Source organism: Cololabis saira, chromosome 17 (assembly GCF_033807715.1).
Source record: "Cololabis saira isolate AMF1-May2022 chromosome 17, fColSai1.1, whole genome shotgun sequence".
Taxonomy (NCBI): domain Eukaryota; kingdom Metazoa; phylum Chordata; class Actinopteri; order Beloniformes; family Belonidae; genus Cololabis; species Cololabis saira.
Window position 1 is genome coordinate 43,147,563 of NC_084603.1, and position 17,272 is coordinate 43,164,834.

Consider the following 17,272-nt stretch of genomic DNA (forward strand, 5'->3'; position numbering starts at 1 on the left):
TCGGCAATTAATACGGCCCGAACCGTAACGTGCATCCAGGTGACTTATACCTCAAAATGTGCGTCTCCATCTTGCGACTACGCGCATTACTTTTCTCTTTCAAAAGCGTTACCCTGGCAACACTCGACGCCAAAAAGTGCACCTCCCCTTCATCTGATTGGTCCATATTTGATAATTCCCCAAAAGTCACCAAATTTTGCATGCAAGCCAGGCCTGGTGATAAATTAGATATTTCATGGTTTGCATTAATGGGCGTGGCCTAATGGCTCAACAGCGCCCTCTAGAATACTTTTCTCTGCCATAACTTTTGAAAGGTTTGACATAGGAAATTGTGGGTGGTGTCATGGGACTCCAAATTGGTGAAAATTAGCCCCGCCCCTTCTCCTGATTGGTTGTCCCTTTTTGCTGCTATAAGTTTTGAATGGTTTGACATAGAGTCGTGGGTGGTGTTATGGGACTCTGTAATGAGTCCTTGAGCTTCTTTGGCCTTAATTAGCCCCGCCCCTTCTTCTGATTGGTTGTCCATATTTTCTGCTATAACCTTTAAATGGTTTGACATATAGGGTCGTGGCTGGTGTCACTCTGCATTGAGTCCTTCACCTTCTTTGGCCTCAATTAGCCCCGCCCCTTCTTCTAAGTTGTTATATGATAGTTTTTCTTTTTGATGAAAATGAGGGCCTTTTTGCCCCACTAAACATGCCTCAAAAGTTACCAAATTTTGCATGCAAGTCAGGCCTGGCAAAAAATCTGATATTTCAAGGTTTGCATTAATGGACGTGGCAAATTGCTTTCAACCTTTGAAAATGTATACAATTTTACAATTGAGTTTGTTGCCCCAGTTTGCTACGTAAAAAGAATTTGCGTCATGTACACCGTGTGAAGACACACCAAAAAAATCCCACGGACCAATATCCTGACACCAACAGGAAATTGCCCATCTTGAATCAAATAACAGATTGTTCGCCATTGTTACACATATTTGAGTGCAGTAGTTCTAGGGATGTCATCAAACTGATTTCAAATTTGCTCAGAATCACCCATGATATATGAAAATTTGCTGCCAACTTATGCCTGTCCATGAAACAAGTTGTTATAACCTCTGCATAATTTGTGTGATGTGCAACATATTTTTTATGTTTGCAAGTGACCTGGTGTGAACACACCTGCACAATCATATTGCCTGAGAATCATAGTGCCTCCTGTGGCATCAAGAAGTTATTGCAATGTGTCAAACATTATCCGATTGAAATGAAATTCACATGGTGTGGTGTACATATGATATACACCAACATCTCATGACAATATTGTGTCAGTCATAATGCCCTGTATTGGCTACAGAAAATCATTACAATGAGTAATTTGATTCACATGGTGTGGTCTACATGTGATATACAGTAACATGCTAGGTTTAAAATGCATCAGTCATAGTGACACCTGCTGGCAACAGAAACTTAGTGTAATGTGGTGAACATGAACTTTCTGTTAACATTTTTTTGCCATGACAAAGCACCAAATATCTTATGGTGCATACTCAACATATCTATGGCTCAATACTGTCTCTTAGTCATTAAAATGCAATAAGTGTCATTAGCTGGATACAAAGAGCATTCTTCTGGTCCTAAACAGGAAAAAAATGTGCTGTAATTTTATGACATTTTGTCAGGACATTCTTAAGACCTTGATGGTACTGTATTGTCAAGCCTGGTTGTAAGGGCAGAAAATTGAGGCAGGAGACTGTTAATGGTTTTGAATTAGTTTTAATGTAGGGCAGACAATGTGGTTGAGTCAATCAAGTAGAGAGTGTTTAAACTCTGCTTGTGGTCAACTGCAAACAGAGAAGCAAGTTTTAAGAAAAAAAAAAAAAAAAGTACAATAATGACAGAAGGGTCAAACAGTTAACAGGAGCTACAAGCAAGACTGACTGTTTAAACACTGATATGGTGATGAGGTGTAGACAGAAAGAGTACCTATACAGGACTAATCATGACAGCTGGTGACTGGTTCCTGGACACCTGCTCCAGTCCCATAGAAAGTGATAATAATAATAAATTTTATTTGTATAGCACTTTTCATGTGTAATCTCAAAGTGCATTACATAAACAAGGGAAAGTCAGGGCACATAAAAGACGAGAAGTAAAAAAAGCATAAAAATAGTAAAAAACATCTAAGAAAGACCAGGGAAAGCCTTCCTGAACAGGAAAGTTTTAAGCCCCTTTTTGAAGGTGTCCACAGACTGGGGTTGACGGAGGTGTTCAGGGAGGGAGTTCCAGATGTGGGGGGCAGCGGAGCAGAAAGCTCGGTCTCCCATGGAGCGGAGTCGTGTGCGGGGCTGATAGAGGAGGTTGGTCTTTTAGACCAACCTCCTCTATCCTCCTCTGGTCTTTTTTGATAGAAGTGACAGGACAAGACAGGTGGCAGACAATAAAAACATAGCTACAGGAGAAAGATAGTGTTTCCACAAATTCTGTTAGTGTTATGAAAGTTGATGACAGTTGTTACAGAAAAACTGAGTTACATCAATATAGCCTTTCATGTATATACCAAACAGCAGGGCACCGTAGGGAATTGAACCCCATCCCAGTATAAACCAGGAGTACCATTACCAGTGCCTTTTGCTTTTGGCAGAACATGGAAGGTAAAGCAAAACTTATATTACAACAGCATTCATAGCATTTTATGACATGTCAAAAAGACCAATACTATTTGCTCAGCAAATGTGGTAATCTATAAAACTAGTGCAGTTTGAATAAGTGGTTTAGTTGGCCCAATATATGTACTTATAAATGCTGTTGTAATCTAGGAAAAACAAACCCTTTGTGTACATATTGTTTTAATGACAATATACATAATAGAACATGACACACAAAATTAATAACATTATGCAAACCTCCTGTAATGCACCCCATGGGTCAAAAATGACTTGTCATTTCACAGTATTGTTTGACATATTGGTGGTTAAGATTATTATTATTTTATTTTTTTTAAACTTAATACAATTACTGATTCTAATGCATACAATTAAATACAACTCATTTTTATGTGGTTACATTAAAGTATTGTACATCATACAACTGACCACAAGACTAACTTATACAACTATATATAGTGCTAATTTTAACTTATTATATGATTCTAGTACTACTAGCAAGACAGTTGTCTACCAATAATCAAAACATATACTTACAGAAACAAGTGCCTACTAGTGTGAAACAACTCTTTTCACCTACAGCTAACCCTGACCAACAACCATCTAATGTTGACTAAAATATTCTTGCATAAACATGATTAACTTAAGCGCAATCCATTCTACCTGATACCACAAACAATGGCAAACACAATCTATACAACTTACAGCCACAATTGTTCCTATTTAAACATGTTTACACTTAAAAGAAGAAAGTATTGCCTCATGATCACTAAAATAAGCAGGCACAACCTCACATTCAACCTCATAATCTTTTGTTTTAACATAAACATGGTCAATCAGTGTCCCTTTCTCTGTTGTTGCCTGTCTTACTACTTGGTGAAACCCTTGGTCTGTTAGAAATTTGCAGACACTTGACGTTTTCAAGAGATCATCATTAAAATCTCCCATGACTACAATATTACTACTTTTGGGATGTAGCCAATCAAGTAATTGACCTAAATGTTGTTTAAACAGAGACATGGGATATGATGGTGGGCGATAAATAATAGCTACTAATATGTTATATAGTAGACAATCATAAACAATACATTCTAAATTGAATGTTGGCATTTTGATAATATTAGAAGCCAAATTGTCTGCACTGTACAAGCCAACACCACCATGTTGTTGTCCTTGCAGTGCAATCAGTGCTGGATGGTTACTGTTATATGATAAACTTCGAGGACTACTGTGAAAAGTGAAGCCCTCCAGGTTTACCGCTTCTAATCTTGTTTCAGCAGGTAGCCATGTTTCTGTCACAGCAATACAGTTAAGCTGCAAATGCTGTGTACATGAAGCCAAATCTGTTACATGTCTTGTTAAATTTTGGACGTTCATCAAAAACACGTTGAATGTATTACTATCCAATTTGTGCCTTATGTAATTTTCTGACAAATATTGGGGCATACTTTCTACTGCAACCTTTATATTATCTTTACAATAAATTACTTTAGCATCAAAATCCTGAATCACCAACCCTGATAAACTTCTAACTCGACTTAAGGCGACATACGCCTGTCCTGCAGAAAATACTTTCTTAAGACACACAACGGCATTATCAACAGTTATACCCTGTACCTTATGTACAGTACAAGCCCATGCAAGTTTAAAAGGAAACTGACGACGCAAACCACCTTTTTTTGTTACTTTTTCCTCCTCTGGTTCAACAGCTACAGACCCATCTATACATCTATTCACAGACTGTTTCCTCCTTTGTGCACCTACACTACCATCATCAAACTTAACATATATTTTATGAGGAAACACTTTCTTCTTTAAATACACTATGTCTGTCACTACACCACAGACACCATTAACAAGACCATCTACAACATCTACATTTTTACACAACATAACACGTGCACCCTTACCTAACAACAACTGTTCAGCTAAACACGTGTTATATGTATTAGTGTGAAAGCCATCTTTCAACACTAATTTTCCGGTTTTTCTATCATTCTCATAGTCCTGAGCATCTATTTCTACAATATCAGGACATGTATCCTGTAATATACTACGGTTGTGCTCATTTACTTGTCTATTTGTTGGAAAAATGTGTAAAGCTGAGCTGACTTCTCCGGTTTCGCAATGCTTTAATATTTCAATATCACTATCTAACATAGCAGTTTGTTTAGATCGAGTTCTGACCCTATTTAACAATGCAGCAAAGTTACCATCTTTTTGCCTAACAATTTCAGTCAACTCTACCACTTTAAAAAGACTTGACCAAAGGTTGACACCCAAGTCCTCTTCATAAAGAGGCTTTCCTCTAACTGGAGGCAATTGGAAAAAATCTCCAACAGCGATGACGCACACATTTCCAAATGGAGCAACATTGCCTGTCTGTTTGATCCGTCTTAACCTACTATGAACATATGTCAACAGCCTGTGATCAACCATTGATATTTCATCAATAATTAAAATTTGAAGATCACAATATTTAGCACGCAAAGAGTTCACCTTTTCCTCACCCAAAGGTATGTAGGGAAGGCGAACATCTTTGCCGATGCTGAATGTGTTATGAATAGTTGTTGCATGCAAATTGTATGCAGCAATCCCTGTCGGAGCTGTTATCAAAACACAAATATTGTCAGGTTGACGACAGACTGGTGACAACAACCTCATGGCCTCATACTGAATGGCTTTAATTAAATGGCTCTTTCCTGTCCCTGCACCACCTGTAACAAACACATGAAAAGGATCTGGCTTCTTGCCTCTAACACTATCTAAACACCATTGCCTAACTTGATAAAAAACAGACTGCTGAGTCTTATTCAATGACCTAATAAGAGCCAAACCATCAGTTCTACACATAATGTTGCTGTTCTTTTCTAAACACATTACCTGCTCCCTAGTCACAGCTAAATCTGGAATATTCACACCATCATCATCCTCCTCCTCTACTTCCAGCTCTTTCTGTTCTTGTACACACTCTAAACGCTCTACCTCCTGCTCAGGACACAACTCACCCCACGCGTCCTCACCTACACCCTCTTCACCAATTCTTTCCCGAATACTGTCTATTTCATCTGCATCAATTTCAAACTGGTTTCTATTGATATCTACAATGTCCTTCACTAGATGCTGTAAGCCATCACTAAACCTAACAATACCATGCTCATAAAACTGACTAAAACTATCAAAATTATGCGGTTTTAACTGCTCATCCGCACGGTATGGTAAGAACAACTGCAGGATACTTTGATGAAATAATTCAGGCGATTTAGTTGGGGAAAAACGCGCATATCGAACTACAGCTGGTTTTGTTCGACTTCTTTTTACGATGAATCCGCAATCATTATTTAACTGAATACGATCCTTACAGTGTTCATTTTTACTTAGGACACGATACTCTGAGGCAAATGTTGCAATACACATGTTATCAAATGTACTATCACTAGGCCTATTCTTATAACGATCAACTAAACTAGTCATCCAAATGTCATCAGCTATGACATCAGAAGAATCTGCCTTTTGCCTCAACATGCTAATAGGCAAACTCATTTTAACTATATTTTCCCCAGTGGGCACAAACACTACCTTTCTAGAGCATTCCTTCAAATGCATACCACTTAACCTATAAACAGCCTCCTGAGCTGACACATCTCTACTGTGTAAATATACACTACCTAAACTCTTCAAAGCCTCTTTAGCACTAACATTACCATCCTTAGATGCTTCCTTTTGGGCATTGCCCAGCAACAAACCCATGTCTCGCTCCTGCTTTGAAATATAAGAAATTATATAAACAATACATGCAAATGCATCAACAACATATTGCACATCTAAATTTGCATCCCAACATTTCAACAGCGGCTTACTATACTGGTTAACCCACACTTCATTAATCTGCCTTTTCATCACTATGGTGGTTTTTGTAGCTATACGATTATAAGCCTCCTCAAAAATACTCTGATTAATACCTAAAGAACGCAACATAGTGTTAAAACTAACATTACTATAGCGTTCATCTAAAACAGCATTTTTGATTTTCTCTAAAATCCCTCTTGCATCCTCACTTTTCATGCGTTCCTTTGTCTTATCTACCCGTTTCCCACATGTACATGGATCCACAACTTTACATTTACACTTAGCATTTTCTATTCCTGGGCTACGGGAAATAAACGTTCGACTAGAAGGTACTTTTGGAAAATTAAAACGACAAACAGTTTTATTCTTTTTACAAGACTTGGAATGTCGTTTTGAATGTTGTTGAACAGATGTGACAATGTCCAATAATGTCTCATCTTGGGATGGCAACTCACATGTGACATATTTATCTATGAACTCAACAACCTCTTCGTCAGTGTTTTTGTCAATTTTTGGTGCATTCTCGATCCAAAATAAACAATGTACATGTGGTGAACCACGTTGCTGAAATTCTACTCGATAAAAATAATCTATAATTTTGCCAATTGGATTAGAAGGGGACATGAGAACCTCCCTCAAAAAACAATGCCAGCGGAAATCAAACATTCGCGCTGCAGTGACTGGATTACGACGCAAGAGTTTGCACCTATCTGCCCATTCCAATTCCTCAGCTGTCTGAGTCCTACCTTCTTGTTTAAGAATACTATTAAGTAAATTTTTCCAACGCAAATCTGCAGAAGAGAAGGAACAAAACCAAGTAGGCAGACCCAACTGTCTGACACAAGCAACTAAGCCACGCTGGGCTTCCTGCCAAAAAGCTGGGGTACCTCGAATCGGTTTAAGAAATCGATACCCATCATCAAATTCCAACAACTGCTTCATCCCCTGCTCATCATTCACTAAATCCCTAACACTACGACCACCTACTTTCTGGGAAGGACCACCTTTTCCTTTCCGCAAGGCTATCGACACATGCGATACAACCTGCTGAACCTCAGACATGTACTGACCATAAAATATATATTCAACATTCCGTGCAAATCTGCCATCAGCAAGCAAAATCCTATTATTGAAATACCGTGACAACGTCAAACGAGTAGGCCTACTATCATGAAAGGCACTACACCCCTTAGGAAACAACACTGGAAAACATTTGGCCTCATTATCCACATCAGAAAGCAACTTCACAGGATTGTTACCTTCTGCAGGCGCCAGATTTACAACATCCTCGAAATACTGGTCCAGTGCTTCCTGACCTATATCTACTGGCATAAAACATGTGTCCTGAAACATACAATGTCGTTGTCTGTCATGCAGTAGCTCCTCTACAACCTCATCTGAAGATGCTGCTGCACCTTCTGAATGACTATCAGCCTGTTTTTCTACAACCTCATCTGAAGATGCCACGCCACCTTCTGCATGATTATCAGTCTGCTCTTCTACAACTTCATCTGAAGATGCTGCTGCACCTTCCACATGACTGTCATTCTGCTCCTCTACAACCTCTATATTCTCTTCTTTAACAAACTCATTAATCCACTCTTCATTGAAATCAATGTCCCTATATAGTACATTTGTTTGTTTTAAATACTTTAAAGCATTTCTGACGCGCATAGTATCCACAAACTGATACTCATAATGCCCCTTATATGTTAATTTACGTTTCAATTTAACACGCAACAAAGCTCCCTCCATATTGGAACGGGGCAACATATTACTCGTCTGGACAATGTTGGCGGGTACACACGTCACGGGACCATGTACTCCATTCTGGCCTCCCTTAGGCAACGCCAGCATTTTCATAAATGGTATATGTAATGCAATCAAATGCTGCTCTAAACTATTCAGACATGACAACTCCAGTGGAACAGGATCAACATTCAAATTATTTACTGAACTCTCTGGTGGCAGTACACCTTTCTTAAGTTTTGAATGACATGTGTAACATATCCACAACTGACTTCTAGCTATTAATGGACATGGCAATACACAGTCCTTACTACACCTATGAAGATAATTCTCAGTTATACATTTATTAGCTAATGCACCTAATGCCTTATTCTTACTGTAATCTGTTTGTTTACAAGTCAAAACCTGGTTCCTAAACATCAATCTATGACAAACACAACACACAAAATCTGGTCCATCCTTAACTTTATCTAAAAACTGCCCCATAACAAAATCAAAGTACTTCAGTTTATGTTTTATTTGCTTCCTCCTCAATTTGTTACCAGATTTCACTTTATCTGCATACAAAACATTGTCATGATATTTTGCATTTGCCTTTTTTAGAATACTTTTACGGTGCAAAATGTTTTCATGATATTTTTTATGAGCGTTTTCTTTAATACGGCGACGGTGCAGAACATTTTGATGATATTCTTTTTTAGCGTTTTCTTTAATACGGCGACGGTGCAGAACATTTTGCTGATATTTTTCTTTAGCGTTTTCTTTGATACGGCGACGGTGCAGAACATTTTGCTGATATTTTTCTTTAGCGTTTTCTTTGATACGGCGACGGTGCAGAACATTTTGCTGATATTTTTCTTTAGCGTTTTCTTTGATACGGCGACGGTGCAGAACATTTTGCTGATATTTTTCTTTAGCGTTTTCTTTGATACGGCGACGGTGCAGAACATTTTGATGATATTTTTCTTTAGCGTTTTCTTTGATACGGCGACGGTGCAGAACATTTTGATGATATTTTTCCTTAGCGTTTTCTTTAATACGGCGACGGTGCAGAACATTTTGATGATATTTTTCCTTAGCGTTTTCTTTAATACGGCGACGGTGCAGAACATTTTGATGATATTTTTCATTTGCCTTTTGTTTAATATTTGTACAATGCAAAATATTTTCATGATATTTTGCATTTGCCTTTTGTTTAATTCTTCTACGGAACAAAACGTATTCATGATACTTCCTAAACTTTTCCTGAATTTGATGTCGCCTCACTACAGGATCCTGATATTTGTTTTTCATTTGTAAAGTCCTTTTTGTTCTCAAATACTTAGAACTATTATTATTATTTAGACCTGCACAATGAACTGCTTTCACTGTCTTACTTGCTGGACTTCTCAAAGAACGACGCATCATGCCATGAACTTTACAATCCAAACTATTCACATTACACAAACCATAACACTTCCGCAGTATAGGTTCATAAACACAAACAACTGTTTCATAATGGTTACCATTAATATTTTCCAAATAAATACCCTGTTTAGACAAACCATTATACTTACAGCTATATTCTAACCATCTACCATCACAAAACGTAAAAATGTCTACTCCTAAACAATCTGCAGCTGCTTGAATTTCTACCTCTGTTGCCCAGCTGCCAACATAAGTCATCTTTGATTCCCTTACATAATCTGCCACTGAGGAATACTCACTTCTCAAAATGCTAATGTATTCTGATGCATTTTTCTGTAAATGCTTAACAACAGCAAGTCTAATCTTCCTATGGCTGCTCTGTGTTCCACTCACAGCTTGAGACAATGCCCTAAAGAAACAGTTCCCATCAGCCTCTATGTTTTCATTTTTACAAGGAACCCCTAACAAACCAACTCCTACAGCCACTTGTTGATCAACCTTCTCAAACACTACATTTAACCGTTTACAAATTGACTGCGCAACATCCTTACTGAGGGGATCAAACTGCAGCTGTTTACATGTCCCATCACTAACAAATACAACATCTGCTACAGTGGTATCACCAATAACCTCAAGATCTACATTGTCAGCATGAGTATCCCCACTAACAAGTCCAACATTTGTTTCATCACAGACTATAATATCTGGCTCAAGTACAGCAGCATCCCCACTAACAACCCCAACATCATCATCACTGCCTACAGTATCTCCCTCGTCTGCAGAAGCATCACTACTAACATAAACAACGTCTGCATCATCAGCCAGACCATCACCAAACACTATGTGAACGACACACACACCAGTTATCTCAAAACATGTGTGACTTGCATTGAGTGATGTAGCCAAATTGCATAGATACCCATGCAGGTCTCTTACAGAACTAAAATATGCAACTATACTTCGACCATCAGAATCTCCCAATCCAGCAGCACTGCGTGAATGTGAATCAACAACAGCATATCTACCATTTCCCCTGATCACAGCACAAGAATTACCACCCAGGGTCAATAAACATGTGTTATAATTATCAAGCATAGTCTCCAATCCATTTAGGAGAGAGGTGTGAATACCCTCCTCAATAAGATCTCCATCAACTACATTGACCACACCACTTACAAAATCACCATAATCAAAAGTAAACTGCTGGTTGTCAAAAACATGTTGTCCTGGCAAATCAGGAACAGACAAGACCTCAAAACCACCACTGATCCTCATGTTCTCACGCAAATATACATACAAGTCATTGCCTAGATACAGAACATGGTCCAAATCATTACGTTGCCACGAAAATACACTACTGACTGTGTGTTTAGCCAAGCTTGCTAAAGCTATGGGCATACACTGCTGCCCTGGGTATTTAAATTCAGGATGGGCCTGATGGAATCTTCCCCTAATCCATTTAATTGTAGCAGATGTACAGTCCTCATGATCAGCAATAACATTACTGTTTGAACACACTGAACCTGAACAAGAAGCGACATCCGTCCTATCTTTAATACGTCTTGGCAAGCACAGCGGAGGAAAGTCTTCCTCCACCAGGACCACGTCCACAGGGCTGGGGAACGATGACTCTGAAGACACATCTGACAAACATGTCTCAAAGTCAAACAGCTGTGCATCAATTAATGACTGTTAAGGCTGATCAGGAAGATACAAACATTAGAACTAGAAAAAAATCTTACCAGTGACGCAGGCTGCAGGAGCATCCGTCTGTGTAATGACCACAGGACTTGGAAGTTTTGGCTGTGAAGAAACAACAGTGTCCACAACAACCTTCACCTACAAGAGGACAATAACCAAAAATGATTAACCAATTCCATCCACACATTTGATCATGGTTTCACTTAGGGATGGGCGATATGGCCTTTTATTAATATTTCAATATTTTTAGGCCATGTCACGATAGACAATATATATCTCGATACTTTGCCTTAGCCTTGAATTAACACTTTGATGCCTACAATCAGCAGTATGATGATTCTATATGTCTACATTAAAACATTCTTGTTCATAATGCATTAATATATGCTCATTTTAAACTTTCATGCTCTCCGTCTGTTTCAGAGAAGGAGAGACGAGACGAGAGACCAGAGTGAGAAAAGCCTGCAATTTAATGCCCGCGGCTAAAAGCAAAATGCGTGAAAATTTATATTCGAATATGCATGATACAGTCATTTTGTACACCACACAGAGTAGAAGCCGAAATACATCAGCTATACTCGATATATCACCCAGCCCTCGTTCCACTCACCACATAATACAAACAAAAGTATCATCAAATATAAATAAGCAAATATTAACTTAAACTATGACTAACCTTCTGCCGAGCCAGTCTCCTCTTGGAAGTGGCTGAACACACTGAACCTGAACAAGGAGCAACGTCTGTCCTATCTTTAACACGTCTTGGCAAGCACAGCGGAGGGAAGTCTTCCTCCACCAAAACCACGTCCACAGGGCTGAGGAACGATGACTCTGAAGACACATCTGACAAACATGCTCTCAAAGTCAAACAGCTGTGCATCAATAAATGACTGTTAAGGCTGATCAGGAAGATACAAACATTAGAACTAGAAAAAAATCTTACCAGTGATGCTGGCAGCAGGAGCATCCGTCTGCGTAATGACCACAGGACTTGGAGGTTTTGGTTGTGAAGAAACAACAGTGTCCACAACAACCTTCACCTACAAGAGGACAATAACCAAACATGATTAACCAAATCCATCCACACATTTGATCATGGTTTCAATCACCACATAATACAAAAGTATCATCAAATTTAAATAATCAAATATTAACTTAAACTATGACTAACCTGCTGTTGAGCCAGTCTCCTCTTGGAAGTGGCTGCCTTAGGCTGACGGTCCACACGAGGTTTCTAAAAGATATACATCGAAAGTAACATTTAGTTTGTTGATTTTTGTTTGTGATTGAAATAATAACTAACAAGATAACACAGGTTTTTCCCTGGTCAACATTGTGATTATTTGACCAAAAAGGTCTGGGCTGGAAGCATAAAGCTTATCTTGCCCACCTTTTAACTGAATATAGTATACAAAAAAAAAAAAAAAAAATAAGTATCATAAGTTTACACAAAATAAAAATAACAATAATAATGATGATGATGATGATGATGATGATGATGATGATGATGATAGCAATACTATGATAATAATAATGATAGCTCTGAAAACCAAAAGTGAAAAGAGGCTAAAGAAACCAACAAAACCAATTTAAGTAGTCATTTTATCTCATGCATGTGTACATTCTTCTTTGTTTGCTTAATGTGTTTCTATATTTGTATATATGTGCATTACCATTGCTTTGAATAATATCTTTGAATAATATCTTGTATGCTTTTATTGAATTTGCTATTTGAAAAGAATTTGCAACATGTTACTAAAAATATACTTAAACACAAGATTTACCTTCTTGCCAGGTGGCGCAGTGGACACAGGATTAGACAAATCAGATGGAGCGGCCCTGTCCAACATATCCATCGTGGAGCTGCTGAACCAGACTGGGTTCAGTGGGATGAAACACTCCTTCAAAACAAAAATCGAAATGGAGTCTATTACTGACAACCATGTTGACCTACAAAACAAATAATCACTAAAAATATCAATGATTACATTACGTATAATACAAATAGACTAACCTGCAGAGTGGGAATCCCAATTTGATCCCTGGTACAGGACTCTTCCGTGGGGGGCTTCCTCTGTAAAGACGAAATGTTTCCGTTTAACATAAACATCCTATTTGGAATATATATGAAACAAAGATTTTTGAATGTTACTGCTTGCTATGAAGTTACAATCAAATCATTACCTTCCCACACCGCGGCACACTCCGAGGCTCGGGTGGAGGACGTCTCTGCACCGATGGCCTGGCAGACGTTCTGTGGGGTTCAGGTGGACGACGTATTGGCGGCGATGACCTGGCAACAATTCTGTGGGGCATCCGGGGTTCGTGTGGAGGACGTCTCGGCACTGATGACCTGGCAAACTTTCTGCGGGGCATCCAGGGCTGCGGTGGCGGCATCTCCAGCTTGTTGTAGGCAACAATCCACAGCAACTGTGCAAGAATAGGCATCCCGCAGTCGTCACTCAGATGGATCTGAAAAAAAACACATGAAAATTCATTTTCAAATTTGACACACATTTCAACTCTGAAAACATGGACATATCATTCTACTTACACCATCATGACACCACAGTTCTAAACGTCGCTTGGGAAAGTAGTCAGCAATTTGGATGTACGACATACCTACAGGAAAAATATACAAGAAATATTGAAATATTCAGAGACAACATTATACACATTGAGGCTATTTTTTTCCTTCTTGAATAACATACCATTGCGTACAGCAACTTGGCTGAAGACGTTCCGGAAGTGGCCCTGGACCTCCTCTTCAACAGTCAGTCGTGGTACAAAATCCATTACGATAACCTAGGGAATAAAAAATGTCATTACAAAAGTACATTTCTTTTTACACTCATTGGTGGCAGTCACTATCATTTCCATGACTACAGTTAAAGCAACACTACATAACTTTTCCACCCTAATACAATATGTCCAGTCATTGTGATGGTACATCAACTTCCAACAGGTTTAATGAACCTATGTCATGGTCTGAGGGATCTGTATCGCCTTCACTGGCACTATGTTACTTTGAGGAGCATGGTAGGAACCCTGCCACACTACTGGTAAAGCACTACCGCTTTTGTCCAAAGGAGCCGCCAAACTCAACAAAAGCTGAAAGTTACATTGTGCTGCTTTAAGTCAACACAGTTCAATTAACATTTTTTATTGTCAGAAAAAACGTGCACATCTTTCAAATGCGATGCTTTATACTGGCCACACTGCAATAACAGACTTGGCTGTCTTTTTCTGCAATGTTCCTCTAGTCTCTCAAAGTAGGCCAGGGCTTAAAGTTAAAAAAATCCTGAGCCTGAACTTTTTTCCGGGCGCGGGGGCACATGCACTCGGCAATTTGGCAAGCAACAAAAATGACATAATTTGAATATTATTTTCCTTTTCACTATGGATGCTTTTGATGTCAAGTTTCGCTAGTTGTCATTGTGTTTCACGGGGTATAAGCTGACCTACAATCTAAAATATGAATATTTTAAATTAAGGTCAATGTTATAAGGGCAGGTAAAACTCAGGCAGGCTAATTAATTGGTGGAATTATTGATTAGCAACCATTTAATTCAGTAAAGGACAAATTATATATATATATATATATATATATATATATATATATATATATATATATATATATATATATATATATATATATATATATATATATATATATATATATATATATATATATATATATATATATATAGTACTTTACTGAATTAAATGGTAGCTAATCAATATTTTTTTTTATTCTGGTGCTATGCCCATACCTGTCAAGTCTCCTGTTTTGGCCAGGAAACTACCGTATTTTAGTATTCTCACAAAGTTAGTGGCAACAACAAGAAAAAAAAAACAAATGAGAGGATGGATGTAATGAGAAAGATGACATTTCTGCCAGAAAAGCGAAGACTATCTTGTAAATATATCTGAAATGGGAGCCAGAGACCCACATGAGTGAGGATGACAAATTAAAAGAAAATGTTTCACTTTAAGACAATCAATTTGTATATAAACTGAAAATATTAAAAATAAATAAATGTGCTTTAATTCCCCTTTGTTTTCATTTAGACTCTATTATAGCAACTACATACATAGTGTCAAAGGTACATAAAGAGCACATAATTGTAGTTTGTAAATGTTTGATTGAGGTAGATATTTTAAATATTTTGTACACCTGTCTTAAAATGTAATACTGGACCTTGGTTGGGCTGGTTGGACAGCGGGTGGCGGAAAATTTCCCTTATTTTTAAATCCAAAACTTGACAGGTATGTAGGCCTATGCCATGAGTATTCATATACAGTAATCCCTTGTTTTTGTGGGCGTTACGTTCCAAAAAGAACCCGTGATAAGTGATATCCGCATAGTAGCAACCCCTTTTTTTTTTTTACGATTATTATAGAAGGCTTCAGATTGCAGAGATCAGCACCGCCTCGCACGTATTCCACTGCTCTTCTGATGCTGCTGCATCCCGACTCGCGCTGTAGCGTCTTTTTCTTCTAAAGCCCGCGGTGCACGTGTGTTTTTTCGAGAGAACAACATGGTTATGGGTATTTTTTTGTCACTTTTTTTCTTCTGGGCAAAAAGATTCTTATAAACCGATATTCATTAATTTTTTCTCCATCTTGAAGTCGGTGATTCGTATTCTGGCAGGTTGAAACACCGCTCTGCACCCTCTGTGCCCTGCTGCCGTCAAAGACCCGCCCAGCTCTACTTCTGATTGCCTAGTGTTAGTTTGGTTGAGCGCCAGAGCTGCTTTCCTCTCATTCCATTGGTAGACGAACTCAGTTGACTTAAACTTTTTTTTTTTTTTTTTAAAGCAGTCAAACTTGCACGCCGAGAAAAGAACTCCGTACACCGGAAATCCAGCACGGTGCCGGAATACTTTAAGCCCTGGTAGGCACAGCACAGTCACTACTCATTGTAAAATGACAGCTTGATTAAGTAACTCAACACAAATGTAAAAAACCCACATGGACCTACTCCTGCTGAAGCAGCTTTGCCACCTGGAGGATATATTTTTGATGTATACCTGTACTAAACAAGTGCAAGGAGGGAAAAAGGAATAGAACAAAAAGAAACCCCAAACACAAAGGAAAATTAAACCTACATTGCCCCAACGCCCACGAACAGCAGCAAGTAGCTTCGTGAAGTCGTCTGAAGCCTGATCAATGGTCCGTCTGGCAGTCAAATTGTTGCTCGGGGCCAAAACAACGAGATCTGGTGGGTGTGGAAGAGTAGCATGCAGGACCTCACGACGCAAATCGATGGCACATGCCCCTGGGGTGGACATCACACCGAAGGAGAGACGGCCCTCCGGCATGCAGACGAACCCATCAACAATGGGACGTAGGTGAGAATCGCCAATCAACAGGACGAACTGAAAAGAAGATCATGCCTTAATATTGGCAACTTTTTTGTACAGGGCAATTCATGTCTGAAATGCACAAAATCACAGTACCTTCTTGTCCAGGGACACCTCTGGAACAACCAACTTGTGGCGCCGTCCGGTAATAGCTGAAGTTGGCCAGCTCGTCACACGGTGTCGCTGGCCTGTGCCGTGCCCTTTGAAGGAACACAAATACATGGAGACAATGTTAACGCAAACAATAAAAAAAAAAAAAATATTACAAAATGTTACTGTTGAACACCAACCTCCTTGGAAGTCTGTGGACGGAGAAAGAAGACCTTCTGGGCAGGACATCACACCACACAGCTAATATAGATGACACAAAAAAAAAAACATTGTAAGTTAATGCAAATTATCAATACAAATGCATGACTTTCTGTACATTGTTCAGCCTGATTGGAGATTCTTAACCTCCTGAGAGCCAGGCTTTTGTTTGATGTGTATTATTTGTTTCCCTACTATTTGGGATCAGTAGGACCTAATTTTTGTTGAAATAAAGTTTTTGCTT

The 17,272-nt window shown here is 38.6% G+C and overlaps 1 protein-coding gene across 1 annotated transcript; it reads right to left on the bottom strand.

The window, feature by feature from the left end:
- Nucleotides 1–3,370: 3,370 nt before the first annotated feature.
- LOC133463585 (uncharacterized) lies at nucleotides 3,371–17,058 on the bottom strand. The gene is made up of 14 exons (XM_061745178.1): nucleotides 17,010–17,058; nucleotides 16,816–16,919; nucleotides 14,065–14,158; nucleotides 13,908–13,975; nucleotides 13,538–13,825; nucleotides 13,368–13,427; nucleotides 12,525–12,587; nucleotides 12,297–12,393; nucleotides 12,030–12,184; nucleotides 11,395–11,491; nucleotides 10,572–11,283; nucleotides 9,694–10,241; nucleotides 8,038–9,222; nucleotides 3,371–7,905 (listed from the first exon to the last, which is right to left on the bottom strand). Exons 1-14 carry the CDS (start codon nucleotides 17,056–17,058, stop codon nucleotides 3,371–3,373), a joined length of 8,055 nt encoding a protein of 2,684 aa, XP_061601162.1.
- Nucleotides 17,059–17,272: the final 214 nt, after the last annotated feature.

Bases quoted from the DNA above. Each gene is read 5' to 3' on its own strand.
- LOC133463585 (XM_061745178.1), bottom strand. From the start codon at position 17,058: ATGTCCTGCCCAGAAGGTCTTCTTTCTCCGTCCACAGACTTCCAAGGA. The intron at 13,826-13,907 runs GTAAGTAGAATG...GTTTTTTTTCAG, and splicing joins AACTGTGGTGTCATGATGGT to ATCCATCTGAGTGACGACTG. The intron at 7,906-8,037 runs GTCATGTGGAAG...CAGAAGGTGCAG, and splicing joins TGTAGAGGAGCAGAATGACA to CAGCATCTTCAGATGAGGTT.